The 14,970-nt window shown below is 35.0% G+C and overlaps 1 protein-coding gene across 5 annotated transcripts in view; it reads right to left on the bottom strand.

The window, feature by feature from the left end:
- LOC120530334 (laminin subunit alpha-3-like) overlaps positions 1–14,970 on the bottom strand; it is a 385,202-nt gene that overhangs the window by 75,440 nt on the left and 294,792 nt on the right. For all 5 annotated transcript variants that reach the window (XM_039754747.1, XM_039754746.1, XM_039754745.1 and 2 more), the window contains exons 38-40: positions 9,232–9,393; positions 7,292–7,393; positions 2,070–2,153 (exon numbers count right to left, since the gene is read on the bottom strand). In XM_039754747.1, coding sequence (XP_039610681.1) covers positions 2,070–2,153; positions 7,292–7,393; positions 9,232–9,393 — 348 coding nt within the window. The remainder of the gene's footprint in view (positions 1–2,069; positions 2,154–7,291; positions 7,394–9,231; positions 9,394–14,970) is intronic.

Raw genomic sequence — 14,970 nt, 5'->3', positions numbered from 1 at the left:
CAGGCGCACACACACACGGGCGAGAGAGACACACACGCCAGACAGGGCCACATAATCCACTGTAATCATGTTTTACAACAAAACAACAGAAAAATTTAACTGAAAAAATGAACTTAGCAACTAAAAATAGACTACGCTCATGCTCGCAACTTGCAGTTCTTGTTGCCGATTGATATGTTTTTTTTGCGGTGGGACATCGGATAATACAGAATGTTGGATAAGCGAGACTGTACTGTAATATAATTTGCCTCTGATAAAGGCATTAAATAAGAAAAATAATACTTAACTAGATATGTACAGTATGTACATATTGCATGATTATGTACTATTTTGCACTTCTAAATCTGTGTAAATACCTTAAATCTGTTAATAATAATTTTTAAACTGAACTGAATGAAGTGTTGTTCCAGTGAGTTCTATGTCATGATTTTACCGTTGCATGTGAATATAGAATATAATGATAACATTTATTTACACTATACTGACATTCATTTACATAGTATACATGATTACATATCAGACATTGCCCGTGCAATTAAAATTTCAAACTGAATGAATTTTGAACTTTGAGAGGGTAGGTTTTTTCACAGTTGTAAATGAAGGTACTACGTATCCTAGGGTTTAATTAACTACTGACTTTTACAGAGATAAGAGTTCTGGCAGGCAATTCTTTTTCATGTCTCAGTGTTTATTGTGTGCCTATTACTTTTATGTTTTACTACATGGTCTCCTTTAGGAGTTTCTTACTAGGGTGTTTCAGTGAATGGTCAAGGTTGAGTCATTTGTGTACAATACAAAAGCATGATGAAGTGTGGAAAAAAAACCCCTGCAACTTTTTAAAATATCATATTAACATATTAATACATGGTGCAAACTGAGTAAAACAGTTACAGTTATGATTTACACTTGTAATTATAAATTCCAGTAAGCTCCGAGTCAGTGACAGTCACTTTTCCTTTTTTTGTCCTCCATGATGTAGGGGTCAATTTTATTCTTCAACCAATAAACAAACAAAACCCCAATTAATCTTGGCAGTTGAAGCAATGATATGTTAGCATTTTGACTGGCCACCATAGCCCTTGCCTCTATGCATGTTCAAACTCCATATTTAACTGGTGATTGGTATTTGATATTTCTAAAGCCACAAGTCAGGGTTACCCCCAGGGTCAAAAATGCCACCTGAAAATATTGCGGTCATACTCCCAGAGCTCTTTGTGCCATGACTAGGTACTCAAGCACATGTAAGCGTCAATCAGTCAGTCCCCCACTCAGTGTTACAAAGGACTCTCTAGAGTTTAGACACAAAAACTGTTGTCCTCTAGTATTAGCCAAACTCCTCATACTGGTCTGGTGATGTATGTTGCCATTACTTATGCATGTTTCTGTCTCATCTCTGCCTATATCACTGGGTCACAAAATTTGTAATATACAAATGGCCCACAGTGAATAGGCATAAATCATCTGATGTTTTAATTAATCATTTTTAACTTTATCAATGACCTGTACACATATAACTATATTTAAATCTATTACATCTCAAATCATTTTGAGTATGACTGAAGTGGAGTAGTGAATCTACGCTGGTATCTGAAAGGTTGCTGGTTCAAATCCTGTTATTGCCAGAAGGGATCTTTCTCTGCCGAGCCCTTGAGCAAGACACTTAACCTGAAAATTGCTACAGGGGTACTGTAAAATGGCTGATCATGCACTTTGACCTCAGAAGACAATTTCTAAATTTACTAAATAATCAAACCAAATAAAGAAAAACTTGTGATGCCTTGTCTGTATAGGCCATTTCTAATTTAAACAAATTTTATATTACAACGTAGTTTAAAATCTAAATCATAACAGTGTGATTTTATTAGTCTATAATTGACCCAAACTAACACCTCCAGTATGATTTATATACACTACTCCTGTACATACAGGAGAGCTATTAGCCATTAGGATATTGACAATGTATGAATCAGATCCTTTTCAAAATCTTGGTTAGATTAATATTTATAATAGTAAATGCATTTTCATTAAAGTTATATTTAATGCAAAGAAAAAGAGAAAGAACCCCTTACCTCCACTAGCTGAACTCGTCCATGGTAAAGCCTGCCTGGTGAATGGTTGTGAGGGTCTATAAATATTAATGTCATCTGCTGACCCTGAATAAAGAAATGCAGAACTGAATTAAATGATAATAAACCTTAACAAGCAGGAAATGTTTTCTTCCTTAGTTAAGCAGACACATTTTTAAACTAACCCATGTACACTATAGTTGTTGCAATGTATTTACATTTTGATGTAGTACAATTAATACTATACTAACCAAGTCTGATTAATGGGCACCATAATCTTATGCATCTTTAAAAAACAGATTAAAAGCAAATGCTACTGACTGTTTGAAGCATTTAAAACTATATAGTAGTTTTGTTGCTAAGAAATAATATAATAAATAACAAAATAAATATCCTATTCCCTGTGTGCTAATAATTTTACAATTATCAAAAACATCTACCAAACATCAAAAGTTCCTTCCTTGCCTATTTAAAATCTCTTTTAATAATAAGGGAGATAAGATTGGAGGAGGTATTAAGGACTTTTCTGCATGCAACCATTTGCAAACATGCTGCCTGTTAAGTCTGACAGTTAGTCAAGTTTGCTTTTTATGCTGTGTATTTTCTTCTTTGTTTACAGGGATTATTGTTTCTTGCAGTCTGGTTTTCTTCCAGAATCCATGTTGGCTATTATTTCATGAAGTCATTATAATGCAGACTTACAGTAATGTTTTGACTTTTCTGAAATAGAAAGAATCTATTAGAAAAAGACTGCTCTCTCAAAGCTAATTTCTACAAATTTAATTATTTCTTTGGACATTGTTCTTTTCATATACAGCACATATATTTTAAACACTTATTTTTGTACTATTTTTTGTTTCTTTTCAATACTGTGATGTTTCCTGGGCTCACTAGGAGCTGCATATCATTTGTCTTTGGCCTCTCCTAAACAGTACATGTCTGCTGCTATGCACACATTATTGCACATGTGATATTGCCTGAATCTGGATGATGTCTTTGTTCAAATGGTGTGCTTCATACTTTTCCAATAGCCCATCTAGAGCTCCCCTCATTTATCAGTTTATACTTTAACCTTAGCAGAGTTAAAGGTATTCTGAGGTTTTGACTTTAGATTTTCACATTTGCTTAGTGTTTTGGTTTTCATTTTCTTTTGTGTATTTGGTCTTTTGTTTTTTTGCCTTTTTTGATTTGATTTCTAGCTTCTTCCCTATTTGGTATGACTGCTTTAGTTTTTTTTGGATTTTCCTTTTGCATAACAGACCTTTTTGAATACTCATTCATTTTTCAATGTGTTTCATCCTTCTGTAACTCTCCTCAATCTAAACAAATACTCTGGTGAATGTGGTCAGCTGTGCTTAGCAGAGTGAAGAATGGCACAGTGCCTCCTGCCGGTTCCAGTATACTGAAGAGCTAATACCAGAGTGCCAAACTGCACATTCCCACCCCTATAAATGCTGCAAATCAAGACATGTCTATTAGAATGCTTGGGTCCCAGACACTGAATATCACCACACTACAGTAAATTTTCTACACAATCAACATTATGAAAAATAAAATGTATGGTTTACCCCAAAAAAATGAGGTAGCAATCTGCACCCACTTTATTTGGGCACATTAGGCAGATGTTTTAGTGGGTAAAGAAACCCCCCCAAACTAATTTTTTAAACCCATCCAAATAAATCAGGTAAACTCTACCTAATACTGCAAATTTAGCACAACAAAAGTCACACAAATGAAATCAGATAAAGACTACCTGCCCTGGATAAGTGAATTTAGTAAATGGATGGTTTTACCATGACGTTTTAAGCTCTCAAATAAATCTGAAACAACACAAAATGAAGATTGTTAGAAGTAAATAGTACCAAATAATTTTGAGTAATATAGCATATGATAATACAGAAGTAAAATATTCTCATATAATTCAGCAGTCTTTATCTGATAATTACATTTATGACTCTGACATGCTGAATTTCCTATATTAGATAGACTTTACCTGATTTATTTGGATGTTTTTAATACACTAAATTTGGGTTTTCTTTACTTACTTAAAAATGGGGATACATTTACCAAAATCAAGTTGGTGTAAATTGCTTCCTCAAATATTTTTTGTTAAACCATATACCTTACTTTGTACTGTGTATGTCAAGTGACAGATTGGAGATGAAATCATTTGTGTACAGTAGACAGAGCTGTAAACAATTTTTTTTGTGTGTGTTATACATAAAAGGTTCATTTTGTTTTTGGCTTATGTTGCTGTCCTAATACATTTGTTTTTAACCATGTCACAAGAACATTTGTCAGGGGTCATAAAGCACCCAAATTAATGCTGAATGTATTGAGTTGACCAAACCTGACAGACAAGCAAAGTAAATGAAAGCAAATGTTTATTTCTTAACTTTCTTACCTTTTGATGTAAAACTACTGCATGTACAGGTGAACCTGTATACATTATACAGTACAGGGTGGGCCATTTATATGGATACACCTTAATAAAATGGGAATGGTTGGTGATATTAACTTCCTGTTTGTGGCACATTAGTATATGTGAGGGGGGAAACTTTTCAAGATGGGTGGTGACCATGGTGGCCATTTGGAAGTCGGCCATTTTGGATCCAACTTTTGTTTTTTCAATAGGAAGAGGGTCATGTGACACAATAAACTTATTGGGAATTTCACAAGAAAAACAATTGGTTTTAACGTAACTTTATTCTTTCATGAGTTATTTACAAGTTTCTGACCACTAATAAAATGTGTTCAATGTGCTGCCCATTGTGTTGGATTGTCAATGCAACCCTTTTTATCTTTGGGGTCATCTGAAGGCAATTGTCTATGCTGTGAAGATACGAGATGTGCAGCACCTGAAACTACGGATACTGGAAGCCTGTGCTAGCGTTTCTCCTACAGTGTTGCTATCAGTGTGTGAAGAGTGGGAGAAGAGGGTTGCATTGACAATCCAACACAATGGGCAGCACATTGAACACATTTTATAAGTGGTCAGAAACTTGTAAATAACTCATGAAAGAATACAGTTACGTTAAAACCAAGCACACCATTGTTTTTCTTGTGAAATTCCCAATAAGTTTGATGTGTCACATGACCCTCTTGCTATTGAGAAAAAAAAGTTGGATCCAAAATGGCCGACTTCCAAATGGCCACCATGGTCACCACCCATCTTGAAAAGTTTCCCCCCTCACATATACTAATGTGCCACAAACAGGAAGTTAATATCACCAACCATTCCCATTTTATTAAGGTGTATCCATATAAATGGCCCACCCTGTATATGTATATTGCATATTCCTATATTTATATTTTACAGTATTTTTATGTGTACATTTTTTTCTCATAATCTATGAAAAGAGTACTTATTAAGAACAAACTTAAACTAAATTACAGAACTTTAGTATGTATTGGTGAAACACTGTGAAATTAGTAATTTCTTTTTATTGATTTCAGTGATCAAAGTTATCCATTGTGATAATATATAACAATGAAGACAAAATACAAAATCTTGTAAAAAGGTTTAATAATATTTTTTGTAGTGTATGACTAAAATCATGAATATAGAGGACCCATTCAGCCCATAACAGTTGTTTCAAGTTTAATAATGCTGCAATAACAATATTACTGGTTAAATAATTATGTACATTATATGGTCTCTCTTTTGCAGAGACACCACATATCAAATGTATGGTTTATGCAAAGACAAAAAAAGAGTGATGTTTAAAATGATAAGCTAATACATCAAATAAAAACAAAAAGCAAATCCCAGTTATAACTTGGTCCATGACTTTGGGGTGGAGTGTCTCTTCTATTTAACCACTTTCCAAAACTTTGTGCAAAACCAAATTATAAAAACAATCTCATTTACTTTCTGCCTCTAGATCTCTTGACTATACAACCTTTCATTAATTATATTGCCAAAACTCACCTCAGGACTTCAAACTCACTGAGCGCTTGTAGAGTATAGTCCTCAAAACTGCTTTTGGATTAACTTTCATGCATTATTCATAGGATCTAAGACAAACTAAAAAATGTAATGAATTCTAGTTGAGAATGCCTTCTACGAGTCCCTGGAACAGTTGCATCGTTGAGTCCCTGCTACTATCAGATGGACAAAAAACCTTAAAAATCTTGATGCAGTGGGATGTAAGATCCCATCTGTTTCTTACTACCCACTTGGTTAGGAAAACCAAGTGTTATGGCTGAGCTGGAAAATGACAAGTTAAAAACACTTAGTTTATATTTGCTTTATGGACCAAGAAATAACAGATTTTCTTAGGGGCAAATGAATAGAGCAGTCTTTTAGCTAGAGAGTGGTCAAAACACAAATAAACTGAGCACCAAAATTCAAAGCTGATAAAACCTTGAAGTCAGCAGAACAACGCTAAAAAGATCCTAATATGAATCTGTCATTGTTTCCCTTACTACACTAAGAAATTATTTGTTTTAAGCAAACCCAAAACTTGGGCACATGTCCATGTGTAGTGTCATCTTTTATAATGGCAGCATATTGATGCCATGTTTCATAACCAGGACATATCATGTGACCTCCAACAGATATTGTTACCAAAAAAACAGGGCTACCCTATGGGAATGTGAAAAAATGTGGCACTTGATATGAAATTTCCAAAAAGTGGTGACATAATGACATTACAAAAAACAGCAACATAATGAATCAAAATCATAAAAACAATGCTAATATTTAAAATACTGTAGACAATAATCCAAGATACCCAGCAGAACCTTCTTTTTCCATTACAGCGCCAAAGTGTGCTTTGTGTGTAACCAGATACTTACAATAAATGTGCACCAAATCCTCAATGCTAGCCCTAGTAATCAGTAACCAAAATAACAAAGCAGAAGTCCAAGCCCAAAATGTCTTTACCAAATCAGCTGATGTCATGTACCCTAGCAACAGGATGTCACACCATAACAATGCTACTTCAAAGTGGTGATGCTCACAAAAGGAAAAGAAAATGACATCAGAGAAAATCATAATTAAACATTAAATAAAATAAAAAGCAAAAAACAACTTTTATTAAGAAAAAACAATTATTTTTCATATTTCTTATAGGAATTTCGAAATCCTAATGAAAACTATTTAAACACAATAAAAATGTATTTGATTTAAAAAAAAATTACAAAAGACCCAGAAAGACCATAACAGCCACCACTGGGATGCCAATACCAGATGAATCAAAGATACCAAAGAATATACATACAGTGAGCTGTATGTCCGGTCTCTTCTCCAACAGAGCCATGCCTTCACTTGGTAATCCAAAGGATTTTATCTGGTAAGTTAGAAAACCGCCATATGAAGATATCTGTTAAAAACACCAAGTTAAATGGGTTAATGTTAAACCAGACTCATGTAAATAACCAGGCCTAGAAGGCTAAATACAGGGCTATGAAGGATGAATATAGAGAAATATTAGTTGCAATATATAATAGAAATGAATGGCTTTTAGGTTTTGCTGTTTCCTTTTTGTTGATTACACTGTAAGCATCTGGACTCAAACCTAGGACCATGCTGATCAGGCCCACTGTGGAGTGGAAAACCTGCAAAGGTGAAGGAACATCCCTGTAACCCTGGAAGCTACAGTCGCTTGACTTCAGAATGGCTTTGTGATTTCAAAGGCACACCCTGGACTTCTATCATAACAGCTTTTAATTCCTTATGCATGTTTCTCCAACTTCATCCACAATCTCTGAACACTCATAATTTGTATATGCAACAAAACTAAGCAACCTAATCACTAATATGTTTAGTGTCTTCAGATAATTCCAGACATTTTTCAGATTTTCTTTACAGGATAATATTCAAGTTGGCTATAAAGGATGGACTAAAGGTAACATTTGTCTGAATGTGGATAAATTATTAATATTATGAAAAAGGGTGTATGCTATGTTTAACTGCATTACTTTACCTTAACAGCCTAATATGTTTCCTAAAGTATGTACAGCATTTTCATTTTTAACTTCTAAAAGAGCATTCATGTCTTACTGTGAATAAAGACAATAAGAACTAGGAAGCTCATTCATGAGGGTCAAATTAAAAGTAAACAGCATGCCAATTTTGTTCAATAAGAACATGAAAAGGCAATATGTTACAATTTAATCAAATACACATACTTATTTTATCCATTATCCAACCTATATGTACTTATATTTATTTTCTTTTTTCATATTTCTGAAAAGGGCAGCACGGTGGCACAGTGGTAGCGCTGCTGCTTCGCAGTTAGGAGACTCGGGGTCACTTCCCGGGTCCTCCCCGCGTGGAGTTTGCATGTTCTCCCCGTGTCTGCGTGGGTTTCCTCCCACAGTCCAAAGACACACAGGTTAGGTGCATTGGTGATCCTAAATTGTCCCTAGTGTGTGCTTGGTGTGTGGGTATGTGCCCGGGGTTTATTTCCTGCCTTGCACCCTGGGATTGGCTAGCGGGATGGAAAAGCAAAACATCACAGTGATATACAACTCAATCAAATAAGCAATGAAAACATAACAGATACAACAATTTACTTCAAAGCACCACAGAAATACAAAGGAAAAAACAAAAAAGTTCCCACCCTGAGTGAAGCTTTATGGCAATTCCATATGTATAGTGAAGTGGTTCACAAGGAACAACTTGTCCTTATTATTTATTTTCTTGTACTAAATTATGAAATTACAACTGAGGCAGGTGACATCTTTTTCAAGCATGGTGCAATGAGAAATAGAAGTACTAGTATCACTGAAAATTTCATTTTGCCTGACTTTCTTTAGGTATTTCTAAAATGCTCATTGCTTCTAGCATGAGCCTTGTACTTCACTTTGTAGACTCTCATACTGGGCTATGAGGGAACCTCTCTAGAAATATCATTAGCCCTGTAATGTTTAAACACTATAACACAGACAAAGACAAAGATCAAGACTGTTAGTAAAAAGAATTACAACAAAAAGTAGAAGTCTCCAACTGTCGTGGGTCAAGTAGAGGTAAAGATGAAGAGTACAAAGTAAAGTGCCTCTTAAAACAACTAACAGAGAGTGTAGTGAAAACAAACAATCAAAGAAATGTTGATAATTTGAAATGAAAAATGTCAGAACAGAAGTTTGAAAAACTATTCCAGAACTTACAGTGGAATTATTAGCAAAATTTGACAGACACAAATGTGCAGTAACTTACCCGGTCACCTAAGTACTTTGCAGGTGCTACCCAGTACAAGTCGTGTATACTGTCTGGGAGTTCTTGTACATCTGCCACTACAGTGTTACTTGCAGGATTGAAGACTACAGGAATTTTCTCTTTATCTAATTTTTCCAGTCTCCAAAAATTCATATCCACAAACTGAAAGTTAAAGGAGAACATGTGTTAAGCAATGGCAAGATAAAATAAAAGCCTGCTGAAAATGTACTCAAAGCAAAATCCATTTAGAATTGCAGTACAAAAGATAATAACTGCTATATGCCTTGTGATGCATTCAAAATAAGACACAAAACTGTTTTTATTGAACATGTTGGAAATACATATTGAAGTAATAAAAAGAGCATGACCAACTGCTTCAGCAATGTTTTTGTTACCATTAGTGTGCTATGTCTTAAATAATCAAGATAATTTAGCAAAATCTTAATGATCAAGAGTAGAAAGTTTATCCACACTTGGAGGTCTACCCAAGGTGAAAAAACTGTTGAAAGTATTCTTACTGATACCATCAGTGATGAAAATGGAAATAATAGCATGTTAATGTAAGAATCCAATTAAAAGAGGGATAGACAGACAGACAGACAGATACCCTTTTAGCATTCACTGTTGTTTGCACATTGTGAAATCAGTTAGAATACAAACCAGCAGCTCCAGGAGGGGCTTCCAGAACTAATTATTCTAATCATTGCCCTAAATGTACTTTTCATGTACAAGATGAATTTTACATGTTTGTATTCTGAAACTTTCTTTTTAATTTACAAGTTATCAATACTTTCATGATTTTATCTACAAAAACTGCATACTTATGTTCTATTGCTCTGCTTCACAAAACACAGTATTGTATTGTTCTATCATTTACCCAGTCATTATTACATACAGAAATATTACTTATTGCTGCCACCTATTGATACAATTGTGAAACTACAACATGAAACATTTTTCTCACAAGATTTAAATAAAAACCTTGAATACTCAGTAGCACGGGAGTATGGACACTTTACTACCCATGTGTACTGCCTGAATACTATACCATGAGCAGTGAGAGCAGGTTAGAAACATATTTTCTATCTACGAAGAATAGTAATGGTACTCAATATGTTACAATTTAATCAAACATATGCACTTATATTTATCCATTATCCAACCTATATGTGCTTATATTTATTTTCTTTTTTCATATTTCTGAAAAGGGCAGCACGGTGACACAGTGGTAGCGCTTCTGCTTCGCAGCTAGGAGACGCGGGTTCACTTCCTGGGTCCTCCCTGTGTAGTGTTTGCATGTTCTCCCCATGTCTGCGTGGGTTTCCTCCAAGTGCTCCAGTTTTCTCCTACAGTCCAAAGACATGCAGGTTAGGTGCATTGGGGATTCTAAATTGTCCTTAGTGTGTGCCTGGTGTGTGTGTGTGTATGTGCCTGCCCAGGGTTTGTTTCCTGCCTTGCGATCAGTTTTGGCTGGGATGGGCTCCAGCAGACCCCCGTGACCCTGTAGTTAGGATATAGCGGGTTAGATAGTGGATGGATGGACTCAGCACTTGATTTGCAAATTTTGTTCAAATAGCTTGTGTCAAGTTAATTTATGATTAAATTAAACTGAAAATATGCATTCTTAAAACAATGACATCTTACAGAGTAAGATACGACAGCCATAAAACCAAAAGTCCTATCCATAACCAGCAAATGTTTTTGCACTGTATATCTTGCATTTAAAAAAACTCAAATGTATTGTATTTTTTATAAAATATATGATGTATTAGGACATTGTTTACAGAGGTTAGCAGTATTGACTCCTTATTCTCAGACTAATTAATGTTTACAGATTATGTTTGGGGGAGGGAGAAGGGATGGTGGTGGAGATAAATATGTTTGAATACTGAATTATGAAAAGATGTGGAAAAATTAGAAAAACTGTTCTCAAAGGAAGTCCTATCTCTTTCTGTTAGTTATGTAAACTCACCTTTTACATATAAAAATACTAATATTATGGGCCTATCTATTGCAGGTAGACGTGTTTGAACAGTCAGATGGCAGAGAATACCACCAAATTTTAAAAAGACAAGTTCCAGACTGAATATTCATAGATAGATAGATAGATAGATAGATAGATAGATAGATAGATAGATAGATAGATAGATAGATAGATCTGAATTACATGGCTCATGCTAGAAGCAATAAGCATATTGGAAATACTAAAGAAAGTCTGGCAAAAGTCAGTAGATGGATTAGGAGAGAATGGAATGTCATGAGGTTCCGTGAAAGGATTGTGTGGCGCTCCCAACATCTCTGCAAAAAGATGAAGGTCCAAGTCTTTAGAGACCTGGTGCTTCCTGACTTGCTGTATGGTTGCAAAGTTTGGACGCTATCCAATGCCTTCTTTGGAGAATCCTTGGGTAACGCTGGTCTGATTTTGTGTTGAACGAGCGGTTTTTCATAGAGTCCCAAATGAAGCATATTATCCACATTGTAAGGAGGTGTCAATTATGGCACTATGTCCATGTGCCGTACGTCCATCTGACTCAGGAGATCAGACTCATAGGATACTCATTGCTGAGGACCTGAGTGGCTGGACCAGGTCAGGGAAATGCCCATGTAACATCTGGCTGCAGCAGGTAGACTGTCATTTCTGGAGGGTGGGACTGGACTGCATGTCTGCCTGGGGAGTCGCCAACCATGATCCCGAGAGTTTTGTTATGTGGTGGGTGAGGCAATGTAACGTTAGTAGCTGCAGAAGACATTTTCCCCTTCAAGAAGGGACTTTTGAAGACAGTTATGATTTAGAGGAAGGCCAAATAAAGATAGCAAAATGGTAAGCTTTAGTAGACTTTTTACATATGCTGACATGATCTGTCAAGAAGACTTTGAATAGAGAGGGAATAGCAGTGTTCACCTCAGCCCTGAAAAGCTTTCAAAAGACAGTAGCTTCAAGAAGAATAAGAAAGAACCCAGTCAAAGACAGTCTAAGTGACATCTTTTCAAAATTCAGCATGCAAAGATGCTCATCTCCACACACATAATCTGTAAACATTAGTTAGTGACTGTCATGAAACATTTACACCGAAACACCTTGATTGTGTTGGCCAGCATTGTCTATGACAGCTACTGCAATATCCAGGTTGTATGGTGATTTGTCACATACATTTGTTTTTTGCTTCTGGCACATTAAGCATTTTAAGAGTGTTAAAGACTATAATGACTGAAAAAGGAATCTAAACCTGCCCCCCTGCTTGCCATGTTGCTCTGTCTTGTCACCAGGAGATGTAGAGAATTGGAGGAGACTCCAACAGGGAACGTAAAGCAGAGTAGTTGTCAATTCTGGGTAAAGTCAGACCGTACCCAAATGCAAGTACATTGGCTGAGAGCTGTGTCTTCTTTCAGGTCATGTGTGTGCAAGGATAAGAGAACAAGGGGTGAGGGCATAATTCGGGTCTACACAACTAAGATTCTTGGTGTGGGAATAAAAAAAATCTGTGCTAGGATAGGACTATGTCAAAGCTCTAGCACAATGAAACACTTATACTGCCTTAACATTGAATGTGCCAAAGGAAGTAAAACAACTCATGTTTAACTTTGTTTGTAAAAATGAAAGTTCTTTATTTAAAAAAAAGTGTTTTGAAGCAATAATCATGATCTGATGGCTTGAAAGCTTTAGACATCTCCACAACTAACTACATCTTTAAAGTACAATGAATAATTTTTTTTCTCAAGAATCCTACTATCCATGGCACTTTATACCCAGTTATGTCTTCAGCACTTTTTGCTGACTTAAAGAGGACATATCAAAAATCTCACTAAAATGGTCATCTTTTCATTAAGAAATGTTATTGAATTGTATAACTTTTCAAAAACATAATTGCTTTATATAGAACAATATGTATATACAATTAAAAAAATAAACATTTTTCAAAATTTTGTTTGACAAAAGGACATGATCAATCTGTAATTTGTTTCACAATAACAGACATTTGTTTCCAAATACTTAATTTATGAAGGAATAAAACTTCCCAGTCACTCCTAAAGATCATACAATTCAGTTTGGTGAAATTCCTAGTGGGGTGAAAATGTTATCATCTAGTGCTTCTAAGGAAAAATAAATTATGAAAATATTTACATAGATTCACAATGCCCATTAATAAATGTAAAAGCAACACATAAATGCATAAGGAATGCTGTCTCGAAAAAATCTCCTTCTAAATCCTTTGCTGTGTTGTATGAATTGCAATGGAAATCCTCTGGGCTTTTGCATAAAATTTTTACTAAGAAATAAAAAGATTTTGATGGAAAAAAAAAAAAAACCTCACAGATGTTACCTAGTTAAAGTATATTTTGTTAAATGGAACATTAATTAAAATGTACACTATTGATTTTGTAAAAACAATGAAGAAACATTACTGTAGTCTGTTTTAGAAATGGTATATTAAAATGTATGAAGTAATGTAAAGAAATTAATATGTAGAAGAAAAAAATATTTATATTCGAAAAAAAACCAGTGTCTTTTGGTTTAAGTCCTAATGATAACATTATCTCTTAAAGATAATGGTTTATTTGTTACTAACATGTTAATTGGAAATGATCTCATTCCTACTTGTAAATTTACAGATCAGAAAGCACATTTTTATTTGGAAGTAGAGCCAATTGAACTGAGTATATTGAAACCCTAAAACTGTTAATCGCAGAAAACATGTCAAAAATGTGAAACCTTTAGCTTGTTTACTTAGTCTCCATATGTACAATATTTCTCTGGCGAGCCCCTCATATATTCCTTGTGCACCACCACCACTTATTTTCTGCTATTTTTAGGATGTGCCAAAACACAAACTCCCTGCACACTTTTGCCACCTCAAAAAAATGTTCTAGAAGTGGATAGAAAATATATGAAATAACATAAATATAAAGGAAAGGATAAAATAGGTAAGCAAAGGTTTTACTTATTATTTATATTTAGTTATATATTTATATTATTATTTTAGGTAAGTAAATAAAAGATAAACATTTCAATATATTGAGCATCACTTTACACACTACATTGTGTGGTTGGAGGTGTATTGATGGGAGTGTGCATGGCAATATCAGAATAGTCAGCAGGGGCCTCATGTATAACCGGTGCGTACGCACAAAAATATAGCGTACGAACGTTTCCACACTCAAATCGCAATGTATAAATCCTAAACTTGGCATAAAGCCACACACATTTTCATGGTAGCTCCAACCCTGGCATATGCAAGCTCTTCACTCGGTTTTGCAAACTGACGGCACCCAGCATCAAAGCAGTGCTACTGTTCCTGTGTGGTTAACCTTTCTTTTTTAGATCCACGTCCCTGACCAAGCTTTATCATATACACTGAAACTAACTGTATATTGTTTATTAGTTTAAGGCATCTGATTGTAATTAACCTGTAACAATATAATGGTCCATGGAATAGACAAAGTACAGTGATCCCTCGCTATATCACGCTTCGACTTTCGCGGCTTCACTCCATCGCGGATTTTAAATGTAAGCATATCTAAATATATATCACGGATTTTTCGCTGGTTCGCGGATTTCTGGGGACAATGGGTCTTTTAATTTATGGTACATGCTTACTCAGTTTGTTTGCCCAGTTGACTTCATACAAGGGACACTATTGGTGGATGGCTCAGAAGCTACCCAATCAGAGCATGTATTACGTATTAAATAAAACTCCTCAATGATATACGATATGCTTCCTGCACGGTGCTTGATTGTTT

The sequence above is a fragment of the Polypterus senegalus genome, chromosome 5 (assembly GCF_016835505.1).
Source record: "Polypterus senegalus isolate Bchr_013 chromosome 5, ASM1683550v1, whole genome shotgun sequence".
Classification (NCBI taxonomy): domain Eukaryota; kingdom Metazoa; phylum Chordata; class Cladistia; order Polypteriformes; family Polypteridae; genus Polypterus; species Polypterus senegalus.
This window is presented reverse-complemented; position numbering and strand designations above follow the sequence as displayed.